Source organism: Pezoporus wallicus, unplaced genomic scaffold (assembly GCF_028554395.1).
Source record: "Pezoporus wallicus isolate ANWC-B61680 ecotype Strahan unplaced genomic scaffold, APGP_CSIRO_Pwel_v1 scaffold_6362, whole genome shotgun sequence".
In the NCBI taxonomy this organism is placed as follows: Eukaryota; Metazoa; Chordata; class Aves; order Psittaciformes; family Psittacidae; genus Pezoporus; species Pezoporus wallicus.
Genome location: NW_026637663.1, coordinates 9,410,992 through 9,438,157, shown reverse-complemented (window position 1 = coordinate 9,438,157; position 27,166 = coordinate 9,410,992). Strand labels below are relative to the sequence as shown.

The following is a 27,166-nucleotide window of genomic DNA, read 5'->3' as shown; positions in this document are numbered from 1 at the left end:
TTTCCCAGTGACATGGAAACTCCTACCTCATTTTAGTGATATCTGCATCTGCAGATGGTGGTAGTTAGGAATCTGACTACAAGGCAAAATAAATCAAAACTATTTTCATTGCTATGATCTTGAGGAAGAAAAGCTGCAAAAACTAAAGCATTTCACTCAATTTGGCTCATGTTATATCTCAAGTTTAAAACTATCTTAATATTGAACTAAAAATGCCTGCACTCTTATAATCAGTCACCAACTAGAATGAAGTAACTAACAGGACAGTATTTTGCTTGTTTTGTGTTTTGAAACTAAAGCAGCTGTTAAGTTTTCAATGAGATGGAAATGGTATTGTGTGAATGTTGGGCAAGGGGGAAGGAACCTGACAAGGGCCAGCTGCTTGCTCTGCAGATGTAAGAATTTTAGCATTGTGAAATGTTTTTTTTTTCATTTAGTTTTGTATAGAAACCTTAATTCAACCACAAATCTTTAAATAATCAGTATTAGTATACTAAAGATATCTCTGTCTTTGCAATTTACACCTTTTTTATGTTTGAAAACGGATCTGTTTGTGTCCCTGAAGAGGTGAGTGTCCTAACACTTTTGTAACAATCTGATACTTCTTTAGATAGTGACCAGAGGATGTGAAACCACAGAAATGACCCTTCGGAGGAATGGGTTGGGCCAACTTGGATTCCATGTGAACTTTGAAGGGATAGTGGCAGATGTGGAGCCCTTTGGTTTTGCATGGAAGGCAGGCCTACGGCAAGGGAGCCGCCTGGTTGAGATCTGTAAAGTGGCTGTGGCAACTTTGACTCATGAACAAATGATTGACCTTTTACGTACATCGGTGACAGTAAAAGTGGTGATTATTCAACCGCACGAGGATGGAGCACCTAGAAGGTAATGAGCAACAGTTCTCAATATGACATTTTTATCTGTTTGGTTTTTTTTTTCTCTGGTATTGCTTAAATGATGGCTCTTTCATTGGAGGCCCTCAGGAAGTGGGTATTATCTCTCATGTTTAGTGATAATATTGTTGAGGCTTTTAAAGCAGTCTTTTTCCCAAAACCACTCTTGGCTTTCAACAGAAGATAAAATGGATCTTATAAGAAATTTAATGGAAAATTTATATTTATATGCCTGTGAAACAGTAAGAAGTAAACTTTAGTGCATCATGACTGAGCTGTTATGAAAGCTGATGTGACTTCTTTTCTTCCACAGGACAATTTTATATTTTAATACTAAATTTGAAAATTGAAAATCCTTCTCTGAAAACTGTACCTTGTCTGTCTTTGACATTTCTGTGACTCCTGACTATTGAAAAAGATGTGGTTTATTTTTTCTTATGTTAACATTTTTAAAAAGTTGTAGAATATTGGGTTCTGGAACAGATATGGTACCAAGTTTTCGAGTCTTCCTCACTTTCTGCAGGTATCTAATTTAGTCATATTAAATAATGAATTAAAACAGTGAAATCATCAGTTAAAGCAAAGAAATCTTGTTCAGTATGAAATAAATGCTCACATGCTCAGGAAAAGACTGTAATAAAGATTATTATAGTGAATGTACCACATGTTTTCAGGGTTGAAATGCGATTTCCTTTTGTTGGTGTTCCTTTTTTGGTGACAAAGATTTTTGCTCTTTTCTCATTTTTTAATATTATGAGGTAAAGAAGAAGTAGGGAAAAATTTAAACTTTCTATTATTGGGGCTTTATTTCTCATATCCCTTCTCTAGGCGCTGTTAATTTGTCTCATTCTAAATAAGAACTGTACCGAGTAATCAAATTACTTGTCTTCTTGTAGAAGGCCAACTTTAAATCTCTTGTTGATTTTTAATTTAACAGAAAAAACATTAGATGTGTTGCTTTTGGCAAGAAAACAAGCCATAAAATTTTACGTAGCATGCAGCAGTATGAAGTTGCTGCCAGTTGTACACGAGTACTGTTTAACTGGTGGCAATTCTCCAAGCAGTCATTGGCCTGATGAATGACACAGAAGTGCTCTCCCCTGTCTCAACCTGTGCGTTGATGTGTTGGGTTCTTTTCTGAAGAAAATGCCTGTGAATGTAGAATACCACCGGTTTGCTTAGTTGGATAGAATTTGCAATTAAGCCTCACTTTGCTTAGCTTTGCTATTCTCACCATCTGCTTCTGGGTAGGAATTTTCATGGACTTGTTTGGTATACATTTCCAAGCTGTTTACAGAATATGAGCCTAATGAGCAGATCCTATTGTATGGAAGGTAAAAATGCGTATTTTATAGGCCCTGATGGAAAAATACATACTGTATGAATTGTTTGTATCTTCTTTGATGCAGTTTTGGAAGTAAAATGTTGAAATCCTGAATCAGCATGATACATGGCACTCAGACTATGTGTAGGAAGAGTTCTAACTGAGTGTCACCAAACTGGGAAAAATCTGCAAAAGCTGCTTTTGTTTGTTTTGGTTTTGGTTTTCATTTTTAAATCTGTGTGACTATTACTAAGGAAAATGTTTTTGTTTTTTTTTTTTTTTTGCTATTTCTCTATGTCACAAACCCAAAGCATTTATGTGTAAGTTTTCAGTCTCATCTCCAGCATAAAACAGAAATCTTCATTAATGCCTCTTTCTCACAAATATCAAGTTCACACTGAAACAGAAAACTCCTCATTTCCCTCTTTGTGTTCACAAAATATATTAGTGATTTTGATTGCCCATCCTAAAAGTGATCTGATATCCAGAGAGTTTTGAGATTGCCTTTTCTTAATGTTTGTAATCTAAACAAAGCAGACAGAAAGCAATATGGATATCATGTGACAAGTCTTAGAGTTTCAGTTGACAAACACAACCTCTATGACATTGTAAAATTTATTAAAGAATGGGGGAATGAGGAGAAGCCAGAAAGACATAAATTACCAGAGGCTTGGAGAAAGGAGATAAATCTATCACACCTATTTAACTAGCTAAAACTTGTGCAAATCCATCTTCCTGTCTCCTACTCAGTTGTTTGTCTTAGCCATCTGCAGTGTCTTATCTTGCAGAATTGTAGAAACAGAGGAGAGTTGAGACTGAAAGGGACCTCTGAAAATTGTTGAGTTCCAACCCCATTGCTCAAAGGAAGGTCAGCTTTAGCAGATTTCTCAAGGACATCTTCACTGGGTTTTCAATATATCTAAGGATGGAGACTCCACAACTTTGGTTCCAGTGTTCAATCATCCTTACAGTAACAAATGTTTGTGCTTACACGTAAGTGGAATTTCATGTATTTCAGTGCGCACACATTACCTCCTGTGCCTTCACTGAATACAACTCTGAAAAGTCTTACCCTGTCATCTTTTCTCCCCATCACCCCATTGGGTATTTATACACATTGATAAGATCCCTCCTGAGCCTTTTCTTTCCCAGGCTGAACATTTCTAGTGCTCTCAGCCTCTCCTGGTGTTTCAGATGCTCTGATCCCTTAATCATCTTTGTAGCCCTTTGCTGGACTTAACTCGAGTGTGTTCATGTCTCTCATGTACTGTGGTGTCAGGTTTACCCAGGAAATTACAGGCCGTAGTTTTGGATGTAAAACAGAAGTATCTGGAGAACTATAATCCACTTGACAGGAAATGCCACTGTCCTTGAAGAATCCATACATGGCTATATAGGGTAGACTGAATTCTCTGGGTGATTTCCAAAATTTTAGCTAGTTAAATAGGTGTGTCAGCTCATCAGGAGAGAACTTTTTTACTGTCAAATAGCTCTAATAATGAGACCTCACCTGGAGTATTGTGTGCAGTTCTGGTGTCCTCAACATAAAAAGGACATGGAACTGTTGGAACAAGTCCAGAGGAGGGCCCTGAGGATGATCAGGGGACTGGAGCACCTCCTGTCTGAAGACAGGCTGAGAAAGTTGGGGCTGTTCAGCCTGGAGAAGAGAAGGCTGCGTGGAGACCTCATAGCAGCCTTCCAGTGTCTGAAGGGGGGCTATAGGGATGCTGGGGAGGGACTCTTCATTAGAGACTGTAGTGATAGGACAAGGGGTAACGGGTTAAAACTTAAACAGGGGAAGTTTAGACTGGATATAAGGAAGAAATTCTTTACTATAAGGGTGGTGAGGCAGTGGAATGGGTTGCCCAGGGAGGTTGTGAATGCTCCATCTCTGGCAGTGTGTAAGACCAGGTTGGACGAGGCCTTGGGTGATACGGTTTAGTGTGAGGTGTCCCTGCCCATGGCGGGGGGGGGGGGGGGGGGGGGTGTGGAACTAGATGATCTTAAGGTCCTTTCCAACCCTAATTATTCTATGATTCTGTGATTCTAAATAACACTCAAAACGTATAGATATATAGATATTCCTTTCAAGGTTGGGGGTGTGTCAGTCCTTGTACGTACTGAACAAGTATAGAGGAAAGATGGTTCAAAAGCAGGAGAAACATTTGCATGTATGCTCCAGTAATTATTGCTTCCATTCACAGTTGGTTTTAGAGATTTTCTTCAAAGAAACGATACTTCAGTCTGCCTGGCATTTGTAGAGCAATAGGTTTGGATGTTGAAATAAGAACCTTGAAAGTTTGCCTCGTCTAGTTCAGACACGAAGTGTTTTTTCCACAGTGAATAGATACGAAAATACATTCATCTTTGTTTCGACAAGAACCAGTTGCATCAAAAATTGACATTCATTTACAAGGATATAAATATAATTTTAGCAAAAAAAAGGAAAAAAAACAACAAACCCAAAACATTCATAGAATCATAGAATGATTAGGGTTGGAAAGGACTTCTAGTTCATTGGTTGGAAAGATCATCTAGTTCCATCCCACCCCGGCCGTGGGCAGGGACACCTCACACTAGACCATGTTGCCCGGGGTCCTGTCCAACCTGGCCTTGAACATTGCCAAGAATGGAGTATTTACCACTTCTTGAAAAATCCCATGTATCATTTTATTCATGCCCATCTTTCATGTACTGAGATATTCAGTAGATTCCCACTGCTTGAAAGAGGTCTGCTTAGCTCTGTCCACTAGATTTTAGGAAACACAAAGCAACAAGGACTTTCTTTTTAGGTTGCTTATTAGCACTGGTTCCTTGCTGGGATCAAATTCACAAGTGAGTTTACATGTATTAGACATGAGTGCCATGGAATGTCTTGGGAATTACACTCTTCAAATGAAAATGAGTTTCAAGTGTGCAAGGGTGTTTCCAAAGTAGTCCCAGTTGCTTGGAAAAATATCTGCTGAAATGGAGATCTTTAATCAAGTTCTTGTTTTTTTTTCTCTGTCAGCTCAGCCACAAATCATCCTCAGTCCATCAGCCTTTTATATTTTAAAAGAAAACCAAAAGTTATAAACATGCATACACAGAAAATATTAGCAATGAACTAATGACTTTTTGTGTGTGTGTGAACTGTCTTGTATTAATTTATTTCAGCATGAAAATAAATTACTTGGATGTTGAAGGTGCTTACAAAGGAGTGTTAGAGTGATTAGGAAATTACTGTAGAAAATTTTTCTCAAGAAATGCATTCCATTACTTAATGTAGATCCTTCTACCTATAGCCTTGATAGCAGTATATGCAAAAGCAATCATGGAATAAGGCCTTTCATTTACTACCCTGTAAAATTAATGAACCGGAGACAAAGCTCCTGCTGTTTTCAGTTTGCTCCAGCAATTAAATAATCATGCACAAATTGAGAAATCATAATTATTTGCATGGCACCAGACTGATATTTAGATAGAAAGAAGAAATTGCTATTTAAAACATAAATTATTCAAATTACAAAGCAGTATTAGAAAACACATGCTGGTCATTGTATTCAGATCCAAATCAGTATCCTTGTGTCATATTTGTTTCTATGCTATATCTTTCCCTTCAGAACTGTTGATTTGTTCTTCTGTTATTGTATTACTTAGTACCGCACTGCAGCAGCTGGAATTATACACATTTTAACAGGAGAGTAATAGTATTCATTCTGATTTGCCACTGGTGGTGTCAATGTAATGCTTAAGGGCGCTATATCCTTAGTCAAATTCAGTCGAGGAATTCAGGTACTTCTAAGTCCATTTTAAACAGTAGATTCTGCTACAATCTTACTACATTGAAACTTATATTTCTGTTGTAGTTCAACTACCATTATATATAAAAAGAAACTTTTTAAGAAACAGTTCTTAGAAAGTTAAGCAAGCAAGCAAACAAACAAGACTTTAGGCAAAATTTGCAGGGATGGGTGAGAGACAAGGAGCTCAAGATCTGTAGCAGCGATAGTTTCTAACTGTTGGTCTGAACAAGTAACATACTTTTTACTGCTGTTGTAGGCAATTTTGAAAATAGAAATACTGTAGCAGCTATGACTGAAACTGCCTCTGTGCTGTTACCAAGTACTACTGCATGTCTTTTGCAGTTGTTTTATTCTCTTAAACTTTGCAAACTCTGTCTTACGAAGAAAATGGGGATAATGACTTTCTATATTTTCCAATCAGGATGCTTGTTCCTCTTAAATGATTGTGATCTTGTTAGACAGGTGTGTTTGTAGGGCGTTTTTAAAGTAACAGATAACCAGCAGAGTAGAGAATGCTTAGAAAATTTTTTGTAGGAAGTGGAAGGGTTTATTTTGTGGAGGAGTTCAAATCTCCCCAGAGTGATTGCCACAAGCTAGTGGGATAGTTCATAGGGCCCTTCAGATTATTAATTTTATTCATTTTTTTAATTAAGCTGTCTGAGCTAGAAAGAAGTCTGGTCTAGAACTGCTGGCAGGATGCTGCCAGGTGAACAACACTCGAGGCGGGTTAAAGCAGAAAAACCTGAAACTGAACTTCTGGTTGTTAAGTACAATTTAGATGTGCCAAAGGTTTTAATTACCACCCCTGCTAGTAACTAAGAAGGCTACAAATATTGAAAACTCTAGATTATGATGGTTTTTAGATATAGACTCATAGAATCATAGAAAAGTTAGGGTTGGAAAGGACCTTAAGATCATCTAGTTCCACCCCCCCCTTGCCATGGGCAGGGACACCTCCCACTAAACCATGCCACCCAAGGCTTTGTCCAGCCTGGCCTTGAACACAGCCAGCGATGGAGCATTTACAACCTCCCTGGGCAACCCATTCCAGTGCCTCACCACCCTTATAGTAAAGAATTTCTTCCTTATATCCAGTCTAAACTTCCCCTGTTTAAGTTCTAACCCATTACCCCTTGTTCTATCACTACAGTCCTAATGAAGAGTCCATCCCCAGCATCCTTGTAGGCCCCCTTCAGATACTGGAAGGCTGCTCTGAGGTCTCCACGCAGCCTTCTCTTCTCCAGGCTGAACAGCTCCAACTTCCTCAGCCTGTCTTCACACGGGAGGTGCTCCAGTCCCCTGATCATCCTCGTGGCCCTCCTCTGGACTTGTTCCAACAGTTCCATGTCCTTTTTATGTTGAGGACACCAGAACTGCACACAATACTCCAGGTGAGGTCTCAGGAGAGCAGAGTAGAGGGGCAGGATCACCTCCTTTGACCTGCTGGTCACGCTCCTTTCGGTGCAGCCCAGGATACGGTTGGCTTTCTGGGCTGCGAGTGCACACTGAAGCTGGCTCATGTTCATTTTCTCATTGACCAACACCTCCAAGTCCTTCTCTGCAGGGCTGCTCTGAATCTCTTCTCTGCCCCAACCTGTAGCTGTGCCTGGGATTGCTCTGACCCAGGTGTAGGACCTTGCACTTGGCATGGGTAAACTTCATGAGGTTGGCATCAGCCCACCTCACAAGCATGTCAAGGTCCCTCGGGATGGCATTCCTTCCCTCCAGTGCATCAACCAGACCACACAGCTTGGTGTCATCGGCAAACTTGCTGAGGTCACGCTCAATCCCCCTGTCCATGTCAGCAACAAAGATGTTGAACAAGACTGGTCCCAACACCGATCCCTGAGGGATACATATTATCAGAAGAACTAGCATTAAGAAAATACAATTATATTAATTGGAAAAGGTAACTTGGAAAAGTTAATCCTCTATATCCAACAAAAAAATGAAATGGTAGAAAATACTTAAATTTCTTTACTGTCAGAATTACTGTACTACTTATAACATCATTACTTCAGGGAAGGAGACATGCAGTATGATTTAGCCTGATGGTGATCCTTGGTAAAAATGAACTCTGCCAGAACTCTGGTTAGAAGCAGATTTCAAATTAGGCTGTTAAAAGTGCAAGTCTTAATAGAAGGTCAGTGTCACAGTAATACTCTTTGACTCTCCCTCTCACCATGAAGTCTTTGCCAATCCTCCTGCCCTTGAAAGGGTGGCAGCACCAGCAAACAGCAGTTCTTAGGCATAATGTATGGGCTGCCCTCTTTCCCATCTTTAATCTTTTATGAACCGTGTGCTTTGTCTTTTCATTAAATAACCAAAACATTATGGTTTTCTTCTGAGGAAAAAAAGACATTTTTGTTGTTTAAAAAAAAAAAAAGGTTTCTCTCTCTTTTTATAAATCCTTTTGAGCTTTATTCTTCCCAATATAGTACTCAAAGGGTGTATAAACTTGGGCTTTGATAGTAGATATAGTTTGCATTTTAATGTCTTCCTTAAATTAATTGTATTTAAGAGAGTCAGGCTTTCATAAGTGCAGTGTTACTATAGTGTTACTACATGTTACTATGCAGTGTTACTTGGATCCTTGGAAAGCTGAAATTTTATTGCATGATCATCTTTTTCTATTTTGATTTGCATTGAAACAAAGGAAAACCTAGGCAATGTATGTGACATACGGTCTCCATGCAGAAATAGTCTAACAGAGCTATAAGCTAAAAAGGTACAAAGTTGAAAATAATTATCTGATGCTTATCACATATCTCATCCAAGTAAGAAGTGTTTGAGTTTTTAATACATTTCATTATGAATGAACTGATAGAAGGAGTTAGTTATAATTGCTAAAGTTTATTATGTGTATAGTTGTCATAGTCAAGCAGAAAATAACAGAAATGCCAGGCAAAGCTCCAGTTGTCTCTATGGAGACAATTATTTAACATGTTTTAAAAAAATATCAAGAGAAGCACGTTTTGGCCATTTTGAAGCTTAACATATTGCCTGCTCAGTTCTGGGTCAGCAGTTTTTCATTGTAAATACCTTGGGGTATATATACCTACTATTATATCAAACCTTTCTTGGATCCATTTTAGTTATGTTGGGCTTGGAATGTGCAACATCTCTGCAGAAATTGCAAGTGATTTGATCTTCACCTCACTGAGAACTCTTGGGGTTCATGGTATCATATTCAGATTGGAAAGGGGATTATGTGGTTCAACCTCCTGCTCAAAATTGATTCAGATATGAGGCCAAACCAGGTTATTCAGGGCTTTCCCCAGTTAGGGATTAAAAAACTCCAGGGGTAGACACTGCGTAACCTCTCTCTCTGGGAAACATTTTACTTGGGTGTCTTTGAGAGGAAACGTTTGTGTTTTCCTGTATTTCCTCATGTGTGGTCTTAATTCTCTCTCCGGTGTCTTAAAAAAAACTTCAAAATTGGGATTCATTCCAAATTCAGAACTTTCAGAGCTCAAAGACTTAGATCTCCATTTGGTACTGTTCCCCCTGCTTCAGTTGTCCTTTCTGTTACTCCTCATTTCCATTTCTTAAATTGGAGAATGATTTAACTTTTACATCCCTGTCATTGGTTTTACAGTTCTTAAAATTTAGTGGTGAATTTTGAAGGCTCCTTAATGTCACAAAAATCTTTCCTATTTATCTTTTTCCCAGTAATTCTTCTTTCTTGCCAGTAGCTTCTCAAGCCTATATTCCCCACAACTGTTTTCTTTTGATGTAGCTGTTCTCTTCTCTGGGATTTGGAAATGTGACTTGCTCTGCTCTTACCATACTGATCATACAAGTAAGCCGAGCACCTTCATTGGTTTGGGTTTTTTCTCCTCTCTTATTTCCTGACTAGGTCCTTTCATCCAGCATCCTGTCTGTATTTCTCTAGTACTTTTTTTTGTACAACAGTGCAAGTGTAGAAGCTCTTAGGAGACCTCTAAATTGTTTGTCAGCTCACCAGTACAAAGATTCTGTTTAAAAGTGGATAGCCACAAAGACCAGAAGGACAATGAGTTTATCTTCATAACAAAAGGTTTGTCAGTTTCAACTCATCAGCTCTATGAAGGGACCGTTGGAGTTCTCACTTACTTACCTTAACCTGGAGTGATAGTGGGCAACAGCCTTATCTGAGGTTGCCATAAGCAACTGCATAGATCTGTTGTGCTATTAAATTACTGTAAAATAAAACTGATTTACCGTTTTTCAAATGACATCTCTTTTGATGCAGTATGACTACTGTCAATAGGTTTCCTAGAACTTGGAATTTTTGCCTTGACTTTTTTAGCAAAGTTATCTTAGACCATTTGAATTTTATCTAATGACTGAAGTTAATATAGGGAGTCAGTGGAGTCACTGGGTTACCTTCAAGGAACACATCAGTGTCAAGGAACGGAAAATATATGTATGTCTTACTTAACTACTCAGTGAGTCTAAACAAAACTAAGCTACTAAATTCTTACTTTAAGTTCCCTACAATTATGTGATTACTAATCTATGTTTTATTATGTGGATTTAATAGCTTGCATGATGAGTCCTCAGTCTCATTGTGACACTTTGTGGAAACTGCTGTAGGGTAAGAACAAACAAGCACTGTAATATAAGTGATTACTTTCAAATGCAAAGTTTGAGTTTAAAAAAATGCAATTCCTTATTGTACTTTTAGATAAAGACTCCTTATTGAGCAAGAATAAGTGTTTTAAATAGAAATGTTGATAGTAAGAGATTATTTATCAGTGTAATTCAACAGTGTACACCAATGATTACTCTTCTATCCCTGAGTCCACCGTAGTGGTTCAGAGCTGTGATGCATTGAACTAAAGCTTAATTGTAACCAGTTATTTTAGTTTCATTACTACCCTAACAAATTGTCCATGATGCACGAAATGTGTGGATAGCTAGGACCAAACACCAAAGGCATTCCCAGCAGCAGATAGTGGTAGGATATAACAGAGAAGGTGGCTTTTGTGTAGTAATTGAGGTGGCAAACTGCTAGCATTGTAACTAGCATCCTTGCTTAAGCTAGGCTGTTCACAGAGCCTTTTACAGAGCCTTTTTATGGAATATTTAGTTAATATTGAAAGGTTTGGTTAACAAAGCTTGAAAAGTTTAATGGTCTGCTTGATAATTGTTTCAGAACATACATAATACTCCTTGTGGTAACGTTTGAATACTGCAGATTTTTATAGTGGACTCTTAAATTTAATACGCAGTCATGACCTGCTGTATCGTAGAGTCATGCTGTGTGTAATTGCAGAGTAGGTTTTATGAACCAAATTTTTAATAGGATTATATGGCTCTTGAATCAGAGAGATTAGTCTGTGCTTTATGTTGAAGGTTTGATTAAATTAATACTGGACTATAGTGAAGGACAGGAAGTAGTATCATTTCTAATGTGTGGTTAATGCTCGGTCACTTGCTTGGTAAATAACATGAGTCTGGTTTTCAAAATGTAATATTAGATGTAATTGGGAAAGATATTTGATATCCTATACTTGTTTAACATAAATTTAAATATCTTTTTCAGACCATAAAATATAGATTTGTCTTTACATATTCTTTTAAAGTGAATTTAAAAAAAATCAAAATTAAAAAATGAATTAAAAGCTGTCATTCAATACCAGTGCCAATGTGCATTCTTCATCCAGTGGAATAAGTAACAGTATTGTAAATAGAAGTTAGTTAATGGTTAAGTCTAAATATTTAATAGGAAATTGCATTTAATATCTTTTAATGCAAGATAACTTGCAGTTTGATCCATGGCAGGGGGTAGGGATCCAAATTGGACTGCAAGCATGAAGTGATTGATTCTTTGTTTCTCATGTAGGAGGTAGCTACAATTATGACTGCACATATCTCACTATACTGCAGTATTTGTGAGTATTTAGACACTGTTTGTGAGGTAATGAAACATAAATTTTCATGTAGGTGTTGAACTGATCAGTTCAAATGTGCCAAAGGAAGCCATATAAAGTATGTCCATTTTAACTGTGAATTTTTTGGGGGGCCAGTTGCAACAGTCATGTCGAGGCTCCATTTTGAATTTCAAGTAACATTGTTAGATTTTTATAGTGGTTTGAAACAGGGTTGGTTTTAAGCCTTTTTTTACAGGAACAGTGTCCTGAATATTTTTTTTCATTTGCCAGAGGAATGCATTTTCATAATACAAACAGATGTAACATTTTACAAAATTTTAAGTTCCTATTCTTTGTGGGAAATATTGTTGTTCTCTATTTTTATATCATGCTTTAGTTATTCAGTTAACAAGCTGAGTCAAACTAAATAGTAGTACCCATCCCTTTTGCCTTCAAAACCCATGGCTATTTTTACAGCACCCTAAAGTATTTGAAGGGGTATCTAATAGGGGATACAATGAGAATTACACACTATAGTTTTCTCAATTACCAAGACCAACTTAATAATAAAAGTTGGGGAGGGGATGGTTTGTTTCTAGCACATAAGGTCTATAGGATTGAAGAAGGGAGTGAAACGATACCATGAAATCAGCAGATGATTGAAATTGGAGCCTACGTAATTGTTCAACTTCCTAATGAAGTAATGACAGACTATGCCTGCATGGCCACATGAAAAATTATGAAGTGCACTAAACAAATATAAACCTTACTATGTATGTCATCTGTCATTCTTTATTCTGTTTGGTTTGTATATAAAGCTTTGTGAAAGCCTTTAATTGAATAGTCAATCTTTGGTTAGGTTTTCCTTTAAGAACCCCCTGCATTCACACAACATGGACCACTTCTGGAAATTAATCAAGGTTGCATTGCTGGAGGCTTTTGTCTCATATATCTTGATCTTATTTGTTACAAGCAGTGAACAGGGAGGGAACTGTATGAGGAGAATGGTCTAGAGATATATGCAGTTAAATATTCCATTGGAGAAATGTATTCTATGTATGGTTCAACAGTAGAAATAGTTGCACAATTCTATGCAATTTGCTTAACTCAGCCTTTGCCTCATATTGGTGATTCTAGGAGCCCAACATGGGTTTTATGCTCTTCAGAAGTGTGAAATAATTTTAGAAATAAATACATGCACTGAGGTAGTTTGAAGTGGTGGTCTGAATAGCCCTGGCATTTTCATTTCCTTGTCTGATGGAGGGGACTAGTGGGGCTGTGTTCTCTCCATAGGGAAGCTTAAAACCAGAAAGTCATTATTGTGGTGCTTCCAGCGTATCCAGCTATGCTTTGTCAGCAGAGTTTATGCAGGTCAGATTTTGCTGGTGTGTTTAATACTGATATTTCTGATCAAAGAATAATCTTGAAAAAAATCCCCAGGAATTCTGTGTTGTGTTTTGGAGCATTCTAGTGACCCTTCTTCAGCTTGTCTTCATCACAGTGTCTTTTACCTTGCATTGGCTACTAATCTCCACTCTCAGTGCTTTATTCTTTGTGGTTTATAGTTCTTGCTTTACTTTTTTTGTATGCTTGTGTGCCATCAGGGACTGAGAGATAATGCTACAGGATAAACAATTTACCTATTCAGTACCACAAAATTTATCAGCCTGAAGCATTTGGCTTAATCAGACTGGGCATATACAGAGTACCTAGAGTGTAACTGCTGCAGTTGCACACGCGTCTGTTCTTCAACAACTTTGAATAACATAGTTAGCATTTTTATAATTTTTTTTTTCTAATTTGCTTACCAGAACACTGACAATGAAAATGTTCTTTTGGGGGTTTTGCTCAGAAACTTTAGCGCACAATAATTTGATGTATACGATTCTATGCAGTTTATTTGAACTAATTATAATAAGTCATTTGTGCCAAAACATTTTCAGAGTGAAGACTGTAAACACTTTATATGCGCTCTCTTACACTTTTTCTAGGTGATTTTAATTTATTTGAGAATAGTGAATGCTGAGTTTTCAACAAAAGCAAATATCAGTCAAGACTCAGCTCAATGGATAGAGCAGAACTGTAGTTGGGACAGAGAAGCAAATTTTCAGTGTTTCTTACTTAAATGTAATGCATCACATTACAATTATTCAGGGTGTTTTCTTTATAGATGCTAATTTAGTACCCATTGCCTATCAAAAAATAATAAAGGCAGCATGTGAAAATATATCTGCAGTGATAATCACTGCTGGCTTAACATGGGTGTGAAGCTTCTATTAATTTCTGAAACAGTAACCCTTAATTCAAGTGCAGCCTGAGTCTGCCACAAATATCCGACACACAAACTGATCGTTTGGGTAACGCAGTCACTACTTTTACCTGAATGTATACTTTCTGGGAATACTGTTAGTATTTAACTGTACTGTAAGCTTGAAGCGGAGGTTGCAAGTGTTGTGACTGTTCATGAGCTATCTCTTACTTCCACTTCCCCATTTCTCTTCCAGGCATAGACAACCTCAGGAAGAGACACATTAGAAAGTATACTTAGAAAATAAGTAGAAAAATATTTAGATGTCACTTAATCATTTGCATTGCAATGTATATGCTCTGTCATTTGGTGGGGACAAGGTGGGATTCTAAAGGAAAGTTCTCAGTCCCACTAAGAAACATTTAATTTGATGCAAAGCAACAAATGTATTTATGAAATCTAAACAAACTAAGTTGTTCTAGAAGAACTTGCTGTTTTCTGACTTCTGAATGCTTTGTTGCTGCTATTTTTTATTACATACAATTCAAGCTGCAGAGTGATTTATAAAAACCTGCTATTTTCTCCTTTTTGAAGAGCAAGGAGAGAGTTCAAAGTCCTTTGAGCACATGACATCGAATCCTTTATTTTGAAATGCTTCCTACCCAGTTGGCATGGTGGTTTTGAAGCATTTGAAAGGTTGTACAATGGTATATGAACACCTTTGACCACGTGAAAGAAAAATATGCATATATTTCTGTCTGTAGGATGCAAGATTTCTTTTTCTGTTCCCTCCAGTGAGACTGATTGGAGTTTTCATTTGTTCCACAGGGGTTGTTCAGAACTCTGTCGTATACCCATGGTGGAATACAAACTTGACAGTGAAGGCACCCCATGTGAGTATAAAACCCCTTTCAGAAGGAATACCACTTGGCATCGGGTGCCGACTCCCGCTGGGCAGCCTCTCTCTCGTGCCTCTCCAATCCTAGGAACATCTGACAGACTGCAGTGCCAGCAGCTTCTCCAGCAGGCTCAGACAGCCATTCCTCGCAGCACTTCCTTTGATAGAAAACTGCCAGATGGTGCAAGGTAATATACTCTTTGTTTAATGCCTGCCATTTTCCTAATGTTCCTTACTTTAGGTATCTTTCCTTTCTAGAACTTTAGTATACTTATGTTTAAACCTTATTTTGTTGAGTTTTTGCAGTAATTTTAATTCTGAGGTTAATATTGAAGAGCATTCATTGGGCCCAGTTCGTCTACTTGAAACAAGTGACTTTAGCTGTCTGTGGTGGAAGTAGACTGTACTGAGAATCCTACTGCTGAGGACATCTGACCTTTCGCTTTAGACCCAGATCAATGAAGTGGGAAACTGCCTTGTTATTTTTGATCTAAACAGTGTCCTGTCCCCCATCTTTTGGGAGCCTATTTAAACAAATAATGAGTGTAAATAAAATCAACTTATTCCTTTAAAAATTTATTCTTTAATCTCTTTACCAAGCTATTGGCATAGTTTCAAAGGGTTCTGTAACTCATTACCAGTCCTTATGCTTTGCTTTGCTTTTAATTAAACAAAGCAGAGCTTGTGATTTGAATATGTAACACCTCCTTAGAAGATGGGATGGTATCCTTAAATGTTAGCTCTGTTCTAATTAAATGATGATTCTTCATAAGATAAAAAATTATTTTTAAAGCTAAAAATTTGTAAATACATTTGACCTTTGAATTATTTAGATTATTTAGGAAAACTGTATGTCTTGAGCAGAACTCTCTGTCCATTATTGTGTGCAATTATTTTTGGTTATGCCCTTTTCCCATATTGTGATGTGGTTCTAATTTCCAAGGAAAAAAATACTCGATGTTGAAAATATCTAATTGATATGAAAATCTAAAGTAGCAATCTTAAATAGCTTTAAAAAAATGTAGATGAATTCGTAAAATACCACTGTTGTTACACTATTTTATTCAGTAGCAAAGAATTAGTGACTTTTTACACTATTTGAAATACACACAGGCGACAGTAGTACATGCTTGAAAATACACATATATCATGGTCTGGGCAATGCAGACTCCCAGTTATGACCATTTGATCATTTGTATTATTCTCCTCCTCCTCCTCTACTCCCCCCCTCTCACCTCCTGAAAAAAGGAGAGGTGCATTTCTGTAAGCATGTATTTGCCATTAATAAGACTTAAGTTTTTCCTAATGTCTTATTACTGAAATTTTCAGCAACATCTGGGATAAGGCTGGCTTTCCAACATAATAGTCATTTCAAAAAAACTTCACAAACATAAACTGCATTTCTCACAATGCTCAGCAGAGTAAGTGAAAAAACTGCTAAGATAGAGGTTATCTCTTGCCATGAAGAAATTCCTGTATCGCTTAAACAAAACAAGTGTAATGCAGGAGTTGCTATTCTGGGGAAGATGTAATACAGAGTATAAATAATGAAAAGAGAGGAAAATGATGAACATGGGGGTCTTTAAACATGAAAAGAAAGGTACCTAATTGTGAAGGTGTTTCTACATGGGAAGAAGCATAGTTGATGGGTTGGCAGAGAGATTGGCTTAAAAAAGAGGTTGAGGGTAAGGTTGATCAGTACTTAATAAGTAGTCTTGCAAGGATAAAAACGTGTTCTCAGGCTAGGAAAATGATGAAGAGATTTTAGAGGGTCAGAGACCCAATAAATTTAGACAAATTGAAGGATGCAGGCGGGGAGAAGTAGGTTGGTAAAAAAGTGAAGGTATAGCAACTGATCTGAAAATGAGCTAACAGTGAAGTCAGTGATAAAATGGTCGCTTTTAGAAATAAAAAGAGACAGAAACAACAAAAATGTGGGCTAGACACAGTAAAAGACTTAGGCAGCAAGTTAAACTACTGTGACATGTAACAGTTAGGTGCCTACGCCTTGGAGTGAAATTAAAAACTGGAAGCAGAACACCTATGCTCCTAGTACATCTCCTGAGGAGAGTTAAGTGCTTTGAGAAGGCAGTCCAAGTGTTTTTGTGTTGAGCCAGGAGTTTCCTCTAATTAGTCTCCAAGAAATACAATGGTATCCTTGAGCTCTACTCCATTTTTTACAAAATGCCTAATTCGGTGACAGCTACTCATAGCAAGTGCCTAAGAGTGAAGCTTCAGTCAGATTTGCTCTTCTGGTTTTTTTTTTGCCCTAAGAAGTCTTGGTGTACTTCAGTCCTTGTGACATGACTGTAGACAAGTGCATTCTTTCACATGGAGCCTGGAATCCATTCCTGAGAGTAGGCAGCTGCAACTCTTCTTTAAAGGAGCTGTGAGAGGCATTCCATGACTGGATTTCTGTGGTTCTCCTTTTGTAGCCACAATTTGTTTAGCAGGCTAATGGCTAGACACTTGTCTAGCAAACTAGAGGCTTGGGATGTAGACATTCTTCAGCCTGAGATAGTACGAAACAATGCCCCGGATATGAGGACAATGTCCTAAACATCATTATGGAGGCAGGAAATACATAGTTTCATAAGTTACCCATTCTTTAATGGTGGTTCATTTAAGCTATGCAAGAATTTCATAGGACTTTGGTATAAGAAGCAAAAAAATGCAACTGAATTCAACTTTAGCCTATAGACTATTTCTCTTGTTTGAGAAAGGCTCAGTCCTGACAATACTTATCAGAGAAGGACATACTGAAAAATCAGTCACTACACCGTCTACTTACTGTGTATGTGTTTGGCTGTTAGACAAACTAATATCTTTACTAATATCTTTAAAATTTTCAAGCTGAACAGTAAAGCTGGTTAATGAATGTCCTGTCCTTGGGAAAGTGTTGTGCATAAATCCATGATTACCTCTTTTCACCTCTTCTCTGAGTACATACATTGAGTCCTACATACAGCCTCTAAAAAATTAATTAAAAAAAGAGGGGGGAGGAATACGGGGAATTTATGTAACGTTGCTGAGATGTTTATTGTACAGACGTGAAGTACAGGAAGGTAACGTGAGGCTCAGAAGGTTAAGTTTTAAGTACAAAATAACGCTATTTATGCAGCTGTTTCCTTAACTGCTCTTTTATGTCAAAGAGTTGACAAAATAAACAAGTACTGGTATTACCCCTTCTAAATGACTAAGTGAATACATGCAAAGCAACTAACAATCATTTCTGGTAGCTTCTCACTTGTAACTTTAGAAACCTTATCTGGCTGCTTTGACTCCTGATTATTTCCACTTGTTCAGCAGTAAAGCTAGATGTAAGGAAAATAGGATTTGGCACTTAGTCTTTCTCTTTTTGTGCCTTTTTAGTATATATTTTAATTTTGTGCCTATTCTAATATATTCAGTTGGGAATGTTTTATTAGTGATTAAATTAATAATATACTTTAAAAATACTTGTTTAAGTTTTATGAAACTAAGATAAAACTGTAAATCCACAAAATAATTATAATTACGTGTTCATACACATCTACATTATTTGTAAAAGTGAATGTATTTCATAAAATAAGCACAGTCCAGTTAAAATCTGAAACCCCACAAATATCTCAGTGCACTGTTAATGACTCTGGTCAACATTACAGAAGTTCTCCAAGCAACCAGTCCTCCTCCAGTGACCCAGGACCCAGTGGGAGCAGCCAGTGGAGACAGCAAGTGGGATATGATGGGTATTGGTGATTTTCTTATTTTTTTTAAATCTTGCTGTAGTTCTCATGCATCTTCTTTGAGAAGCAAAATGTATGTGGATGTTTTATTTCTTAGATATGTTTGCAAACTCCGTTAGTATATTTAAGATGTACAGGTTTATTGTATATATTGTAATATAACCATTTTAAAGTCATACTGCTTTAACTCTTTAGGACCAAATTTTTATTTTCCAATTCAGGTAAATAAGCAGTTGTGAGGTTTGTTTTCCTGGGAACAGGCCATAAGTTGATGAGTAACTCAGATAACTCAGAACTGGAATAAAATAATAATATCTCCTCCATTTACTTCAGTGGAAGGATGTTTGATTAAAAAATTATCTTTATGGTCTTCAAGGGTCTTATTTCCTACTATGCTTGTTCCACTGGTATCCGTTCTCTTGCATCTCTCCTCAGAGAAGAAGCAGTCTTTCAGAGGTCTCTTCTCCCTAAAAGGGTGTTGCAGTATATATATTTTACATCCCTATTAATCCCTTGGTTCTGAAATTGGAGAAGTTAGCTATCTGTGTAAAATATTATCCCCATATACTGTCCATGTTGTAAGAATATTATGAGAGACATCTGTTCTAAATGACTTTAAATTTATCACTTCGTTGTATAAATATAGCTGGCGAAAACACTCCTGTTATAAAATGTTGAGCTATGGCAGTATCTACATAGCAAAACATAAAAGCATTCCAGACTTGCCATGTGGCTTTCAGAAGCTACTTTTCAGAAAAAATGTGAATATTGAAAACTTCAGCTTGACTCCTTGTCTGTAAGCTTAATATTGCTTTGGCATGATTGTTTGTGGATAAGATACAGCAGATAGCATGATATAGCAGATATGCATGCCATATCTTGGAGACTCATTGAGGAATTTCAGAATACACGCTGAAATCTCTGGCAGTTACATAGATGCTAATAATTCAAATAAAACTATAGCAGTTTTTTTGACAGTAAACACATGATAATGCATTCTGTGTCATTTTACCAGCACAATTATTTCTGAAAGCAACCTTGGTTTTGGTGTGTTCCTTTGTGAAAGAATGTAAACTTTTGCAATACGATACAAAGCAATGGATCTGGTAGTAGCTTATGTGTTCCAAGTGTGAAAACAAGAAAAACTGAAGAATTACTTTGTGTGGGGCTTACTTCATAAAGCAGTATACACTATCATATTTCTCCTTTGCAAAAACCTTTGGATGTATAGCCCCAAGAATTCGTTTCTTCTTGAAGTTCAGTGTCATTTTGTGCTGTTCACACTTAAAATACAACAGTGCACTGTTGAAAAAATTGCATGTAAACATTCCCATGCCATCTTTGGAAATGTTACTATACTTGCTTGGTGTGTGGGGGTGCTGATTGTTTAAACAAATCGTAAAATATTTGCTTTGAAGAGAAAAAGTGGTGTTGTTCAACATGTAACTAGTTTTCCAGGGATAAAAAACAAACAGCCTAATTCTCTGCTTACCTTAAAAGGTGCCAGTCCCCTTTGCTCCATGAACATCACCAAGGTTCAGGCTCACTGGAGTGTGAAGGAGGCAGAGAACGAGAGGAAACTTTGGAAGGAACTAGACATTCTGGTAATACAGAACCACAGTATCTTAAAAATAAATGTTCTTTACAATGCAGTGCCTATTGAAGTGCAGTCACCTTCTGAGGTTTGATTTGCAAAAAGCATGTAATACAGCAGTAAAAGCAGGGTTGGTTACAGACAGTCTAAAAGAATAAGGTATGGGATATTTAGACACTTGGAACAAACTACTCCTGAACTTCAGAAAGCCTCATGAATGATAGAAAAGCAGATTGAACTTCATTTAATAATCATTGAAAAACTAAATCTTAGAAAATTCTGCAAAGATACACATCTCTGATTCCAAAGAGTGTACAGGTTTGAAAGCTGATGCTAAGCCATGTATCTTTTTTCTTTGTGCAAGTATACTCATCTTTTTAACATTCAGAAATTAAAACATAATTATTTATGGCAGAAACCAAGTGGCACGGACCATCAACCAAAGTCCTGAGCTCCTACAAAGACCGGGCTTTACAGAAAGAGGGCAGTGGCAAGGAGTCGCCAAACAAGCTTTCACATGTAAGTCTCTTACTTGAAAGTCATTCAAAACTTTAAAAAAAAAAACAAACCAAGCCCCAAACCAAAGACCAAAAAGCCCCACCTGGGACCTAAAGAAATAAATCTTAAAAATACATTTCAGTAATTTATGAAGAAAATTGTATTTTGGGAGGCAAAGAGTGTGCTCACCTAAGTGTGGGGTGAATTGAATATGCTTAATCTGTGTTTATAAACTGAGAACTAAGGCTTGGGTCTTGGGGCACTGAGGAGATAAAACTAGTATAGCCTACGCTCAGTTCTGTATTTTCAGCTTCATTTATACTGGCTTGCTTAATCTGTAAAGTATTTCATATCCTTTAAAAACCCCTAAACAGCTCTTCAAGATACCACTTGTCATGTTGTGTGAAATACCTATGTAGGGTAATTATCAATAAGCACTATAAAAATTTAGGTTTTATGTTGGGAGCGCTGAATAGACTTCTCGTCTACCTAGGTTAGTGCCTTCAGTAATGGCAAAATCCTCATTACGTGGTGATAGAAAGTATGCTAATGATATATGCAGTCTATTTGGGTTTTGTGTGTTTATTGCATGGAAAAACCTGCTCTATGCAGTAGAAATCTACACTATTTGAAGACTTTTATTGGTAAGGATATGTGGCCAGTTTCTCATCTTATGTGCATTGATACCTTATGAGAATCCAGCTTGATACCTCTCAAAGAAATTACCATAAACAGAAACATGCTGTAGAATGATGTACACAAAGACAAAAATACCCCCATTTACCTTAAGTCAGACTTGACGGCTAGACTCAATAATGTAACAATGAATTTTAAACAGAGCACTGTTATCAAAGTTAAGTGATGAGCTTGCTTAACTTCAGCCAGAGCTTTATACTAACAGCAGCTCTCCTGCTTTTAGGATGGTAAAAATTTCATAATGGGCTCATGTTTTTGTTTGCCTGCATATGCATATGTGTAGTGCAGGTGCAAAAGAGCTGTATTGTGTAAAGTAAGAACCAGCATTATTACAAAGATAATACAAATAAAACGAGGCTATTTTGTTGTTAGATGCAGTAAAACAAAAAAAAAATGTGATCACCTTGTAAAGGACCTTGTGATGTTCTCTTGTGCATCCGCTTTCTGTTCAACTCAGTTTGCCATAATACTCTGCCAGCCAGTGAAGTTCACAAGGGCTACAACAAATGTCCAAGAACTCTGTAAAATATTTAACCATTAGAAAAAGTCTGTGCTGTCAAATTAACTAATATTTATATCAATATATTGTCAATATCAATATTAACTAATATTTTTCTATATTAATTTGGGGGAAGAAGGATAGGGGTGTATTTCACTGGCTATCTTCAAGCTTTCTCTGTTCTCCTGGGATAAATACCATATTCCTTCTGGGTTTTGGGGTTGGATGTTTTTTGATTGTTGGTTTTGGTTTGTGGGGAGAGAGAGGGGCACAAGGCAATGAATAAATTCATCTAAGCTATGGCCCCAGAGAACTTTGAGCAGTTCACAATTTCTCTTGTCACTAGCTGTCATCCAGTTTCTCTGCTGCTTACAGGATCAGGAAGGTGCCTAAGCATATACATTCAGCAACATACAGGAAATTTTTGGGAAGGTTCATATGGGAAATATGTCTTCTGAGGCTAATTTTATGCCTTTGAGCCCCCTTTCTCCAGTTTTTTCCACTTTGGTTCCATTTTTCACTGCAGACACCTTTCTCAAAATCTCTCCTCGAAAACACTCCTCATTGTATTTTTATCAATTGTTCCATTGTTTTTAAGGTAACAGCTGTCTTGTAAAGGTTAGAATGAATGCAAATAGCCCCCCCCCCCCCTTTTTTTTGAAAATAATTTTCACAGATTTTGAGGCCTGCTAATTTCCATATAGAATAGAAGTATCATTTCTGGAAAGGCTGCCTTGGCTAACTGCTTTAATGTGTGAGCAGCAGCTATGTTTATATGCATTTGTTATGAAGGGGATCTCATAAAATGTTTGTCAGCCTTCCCATTTATATTCGACCTAATAGAAGTCCATCTGCCCTTTTTCTGGCTGCTCTTGTCATATAGATAAATTAATCCAACAACCTAAAATGTCTATAAAAACCAAAACAAAAACACACACACACACAAATCTCAAAACTGCCCAACTTTATTGACACAAATGCCTGACATAATTATTCCATTTCAACAGCCATGCTTAGATTAGGGCCCTGTGAGTTAAGTTACTTTTATCTGGTACACATAAATCACAATTGGTTTCAATTTAGCTATCCACACATCCAATTGGATTTGATTCAATAAGCTGCATATTTCACCCACACTGAGAAAAAGCCAGCAATAATTCAGTCTTTTGTGTTTCTCAGATTTGAAATAGAACTTGTTTAAACAAATAATTACCAGTGCTTCTATCTTTAACAAATACTTATTTTAACTGTTCAGAAATGCAATTTTATGGATGTTAAGAAGGTCTTATAATCAGAAAATTCAAGTGCGATCGTAAGATTTGCCATAGAAGATGGAACGAGAACTTTTTACTTGCGGTGACATCAACCTTTAATGTATCTATCCAGCTGTGCAATTCATTTTGTAGAAACTGGTGGTATAATTAGCTCTTTTCATACTTTGCAGTTGTATTATAGCATACTGTAAAAAATATGAAAGGGTATTTGAATGGCACAAATTGAGTAATTTATATAAAATAAATATTTTACTATTTAACTTGAGAAGGGTCTTTTTTTGTTTGTTTTCTTGTTGTTAAGATTGGAGACAAAAGCTGTTCAAGCCACTCCAGCAGCAACACCCTATCCAGTAATACATCCAGTAACAGTGACGAAAAACACTTTGGTTCTGGAGATCTGATGGATCCTGAGCTGCTTGGATTAACATATATAAAGGGGGCTTCTACTGACAGTGGAATCGATACAGCTCCCTGCATGCCTGCTCCTCTTCTGGCTCCTTTGCACCTTGCTGGCAGCAGGTCTGGAGTACATTGTCGTAGTGAGCAGTGGACCGAGTCTTCTGAAACTGCTGGGCCAGATGATGATCCAGCTAAAATCTATGCTGTTCATAGCTATGCCTCTGCTATTTCTGCCAGTCATACAGCTGAAGGCAGTATGGGAGACCTAAGTGAGATCTCTTCTCATTCCAGGTATGTGTTTCTTATAAATTAGGGTTTGTGGAATATAGAACTCTTTTACATTGTTATTATTTTGTTTACCTGTCTTTGAAAGTGCATTTCCCTGATTTTGATTTTTTTGATTGTATTTAAATGCCTATTTGAGCAATTTTCAGGCAATTTTTCATGGGTGCTTAAAAAGCAAACCTAGCCCTACTCCCAGATCTGATGAAAATTTATATGTGACCTTGTGCATGTTGCTTAGGTTTTCAAAGTTTGGAACATCCCTGAGTAAAAATGAAGTTTGCACCTATTATTTCAAATACTTTTTTGTTTTGGTACAGTGTAACAAATTACTTGGGAGTTAGTGCTGAGAGAAATAAAAAATAAACCTGCAATGAACAATTTTGACAAACAGTAATATGCAATTTTTACACATAATGAAACTGCATTACATAACATCCTCCCTAATCTACATTGTTGTGATGTGTGCTGTACAATTTTGTTTGTTGAACTGAATTTCTGAGTAAATTTCAGCTCTTTTTTGTTACCAATGGAATGTCCGTATGGTACATCTGTTGCAAAGCAAACTTTGAAAGTACGCTTTCACAGCTGGTTGCCTTTATCTACCAATTCCCATTTTATGGTGACTTTGAAGTTGAACCTTTGGTCTGTGTGTTAAGTTTTCTATTCTGTAAAGGATGGAAGAAAATTCTTTGTATTTCTTTCCTTCTGATTTTCTGGTTTTCAATGTCAATCAGCACAGGAAAATAACCAAATAATAACTTCTATCCTTATTTCTTTGTATGCTTGACATAAGTGAATTAGTCTTTTATACTTATGCTGACTTCTAGATATTTTTTCAGAAGTTATAGAAAATAGTACAGACTATTGTGAAAACTAGGTAAATGCTTTCACATTAAGTTTTTACTACCCCTATGATAATGCAGAAGCTCCAGATTTACTCTGCTTTGCGTGTGTGTTGAGATATAATTTTATATATTGTACTTCTAAAGTGCCTTTATATATTTTATATATTATACTTCTAAAGTGTCAGAAATTAGCTCTGTTGTTCTAGGACTTCATCATAATGAACTGAAATAGATTTCTAACAGCTAGAATGTCTATTCTCAGCATATATGTGGCAGCTGTCATATTTAAAGTGCCAGGAGCCATTAAGTGATCTGCTGCTCTCTTCTATGGAAGCAACTTTTTATGGAATAATGAACAATAATAAAAAATAATCATAGACTTTAAGTGAATTTACCTAGGCATTTCCAAAGTAGTAATTACTGTTGAGATGATGGCTCACATTAGGATTGCCCAATTCCACTTTGGCGATAGCCGTGTTTTTAAATGATCCCCTTCTAATTTGTGAGCCAAATCCTTTTACTACAGAAAAATATAAGACTTACGTGACCCAACTTTTTTATTTAAACTTTGATTACATATCCTTCAAATTACATTGGAGTTGTAAATACTTTTGCAGTTGAGTTTAAACCTGGCATCACCTATACAGCATCCACAGGCATCCATTATTAAAAATATCTCATTTTGCTATGATGCTGCAATATTGACGTGTTCTAATAAACATAAGAAAGTTGAGTTAACATTTAAGCGTGCGATATCTACTGCTGATTCCTAGATATATTTTCTGACTGGTCAGACGCTGAGTTTGTATTTCTTCAATGGAATTCTAACACTATTGAGGAATTCATACATGATTATTTTGTGAATATTAAATAGTAAACTTGTTCTGCAGCAGCTAAACAATGTAAAACTTCAAGACACAAACCCACAGACTGGTGGAATGTCATTGATTTATAACTTCAACATCTCTTTATTAAAATTGTATTCTGTTTACTGAAAAAAATAAATGCACAGGAAAGATGTTTGTTGGTTGAAAGATACTGGCCTGATTCTCTAGCATCATTAGGTAAAGAACCTTCTGAAGAAACTAATACTATAGTGTCTGAATAGGATTTACGGAATTAAACGTGCTGTGGGAAACAGTATGTCAAACTACAAGACTGACTTGAGCTGTGCAAAACACTCTCTCACAGCTCTGTTATGACCAGGTTTATCTCTCCTATTTTATATTAATTATGCACATGAATTATCAAACACCGTCATGTTACTGTAGCTGAAACAGCTTAGCCTTGTTACCTTTAGTTTTGCTTTGTTTCTTATATAGAACATCTTTTGGATCCTAAAAATGTATACTGCCCATTCCAACCATTGCGTTCAGCTCATTAACTAAAACCAGGCTTTTATAGGCATTTTATTTCTTAACTTCAAAAATATTGCCTTATTTAAAATATACAGAATGAAGTTGGATGCTCAATTTTTCTGAAACTAAGTTACAAATTGAAGTCTGAAATCCTCTGGATAATGTCCTTGCTGTCAATCTGATACGTATTTTACATTGTGCTTCAGTGTTTGCTTCTTCTTTAAATTTCAATTTTTCATAACTGAATTATGTTCTTGCACCACATCATTACATAATTTATTTGCATGTTTGCAACAATAGGAAGCAAAAATTCTCATAACATCACTTCTTCCCTGCAAACCTCATAATCTCATTTCTACTTTTTGGGAAGAGAAGAGAGAAAATAAAGTTGGTTTAAGATTAAATGTGCATCCTGACTGTGACCGAAATTATTAATCCATTACCTTACTCATTCAACTCTCTTCCACAATAGGCATTTTAATTTGATCTAATGACATCCATGCATATGCATTGCTTGTACCTGACACTGCGTGGACAGCAAAGTACCAATGTCTGATACACTTTCAGCAGCACTTTCTAGTCCTCTGTGAATTAGTTCAGTGCTTTTGGGATTAAATTAAAAGATAGCATTGTGTTTTGTGTTTGTAAACCAACAAAGAAAGCAGAGGCTGCTTCAGGTTCCAGCCTCTGATATTAGGCAAGGCTCTTGGTTTCTGAATGTTTTGCTTACTTCTCCTCCAAATGAAAAGAAGAGATTAATTCTTCAAGGAAGTGTTTGATTTAGTTAATTCTAAATAATTTTGAGAGTCTTCAGTAAAAGCTTTCATTAGTGTCTTCTAATGAAATAGAAGAGACTGTTCATAATAGAAGCAGCTATTAAAATTATCCAGAGGACTCTTTTTGTTGAAGTGAAATTTACTTCTGTTAATATTAAATTCTTAACTCTACTGAATGAAAGGCAAGGTTTGATGGGGCTTTCAGCAACCT

At 36.6% G+C, this 27,166-nt stretch overlaps 1 protein-coding gene across 5 annotated transcripts in view; it reads left to right on the top strand.

Moving 5' to 3' along the window:
• SIPA1L2 (signal induced proliferation associated 1 like 2) overlaps positions 1-27,166 on the top strand; it is a 146,543-nt gene that overhangs the window by 93,848 nt on the left and 25,529 nt on the right. For all 5 annotated transcript variants that reach the window (XR_008971907.1, XM_057407044.1, XM_057407047.1 and 2 more), the window contains exons 10-15: positions 611-885; positions 14,937-15,194; positions 18,651-18,734; positions 20,232-20,335; positions 20,741-20,844; positions 23,594-23,982. Coding sequence is in view for 4 of the 5 variants with exons in the window: in XM_057407044.1 (XP_057263027.1) it covers positions 611-885; positions 14,937-15,194; positions 18,651-18,734; positions 20,232-20,335; positions 20,741-20,844; positions 23,594-23,982 (1,214 nt within the window). In the remaining variant the exon portion in view is untranslated. The remainder of the gene's footprint in view (positions 1-610; positions 886-14,936; positions 15,195-18,650; positions 18,735-20,231; positions 20,336-20,740; positions 20,845-23,593; positions 23,983-27,166) is intronic.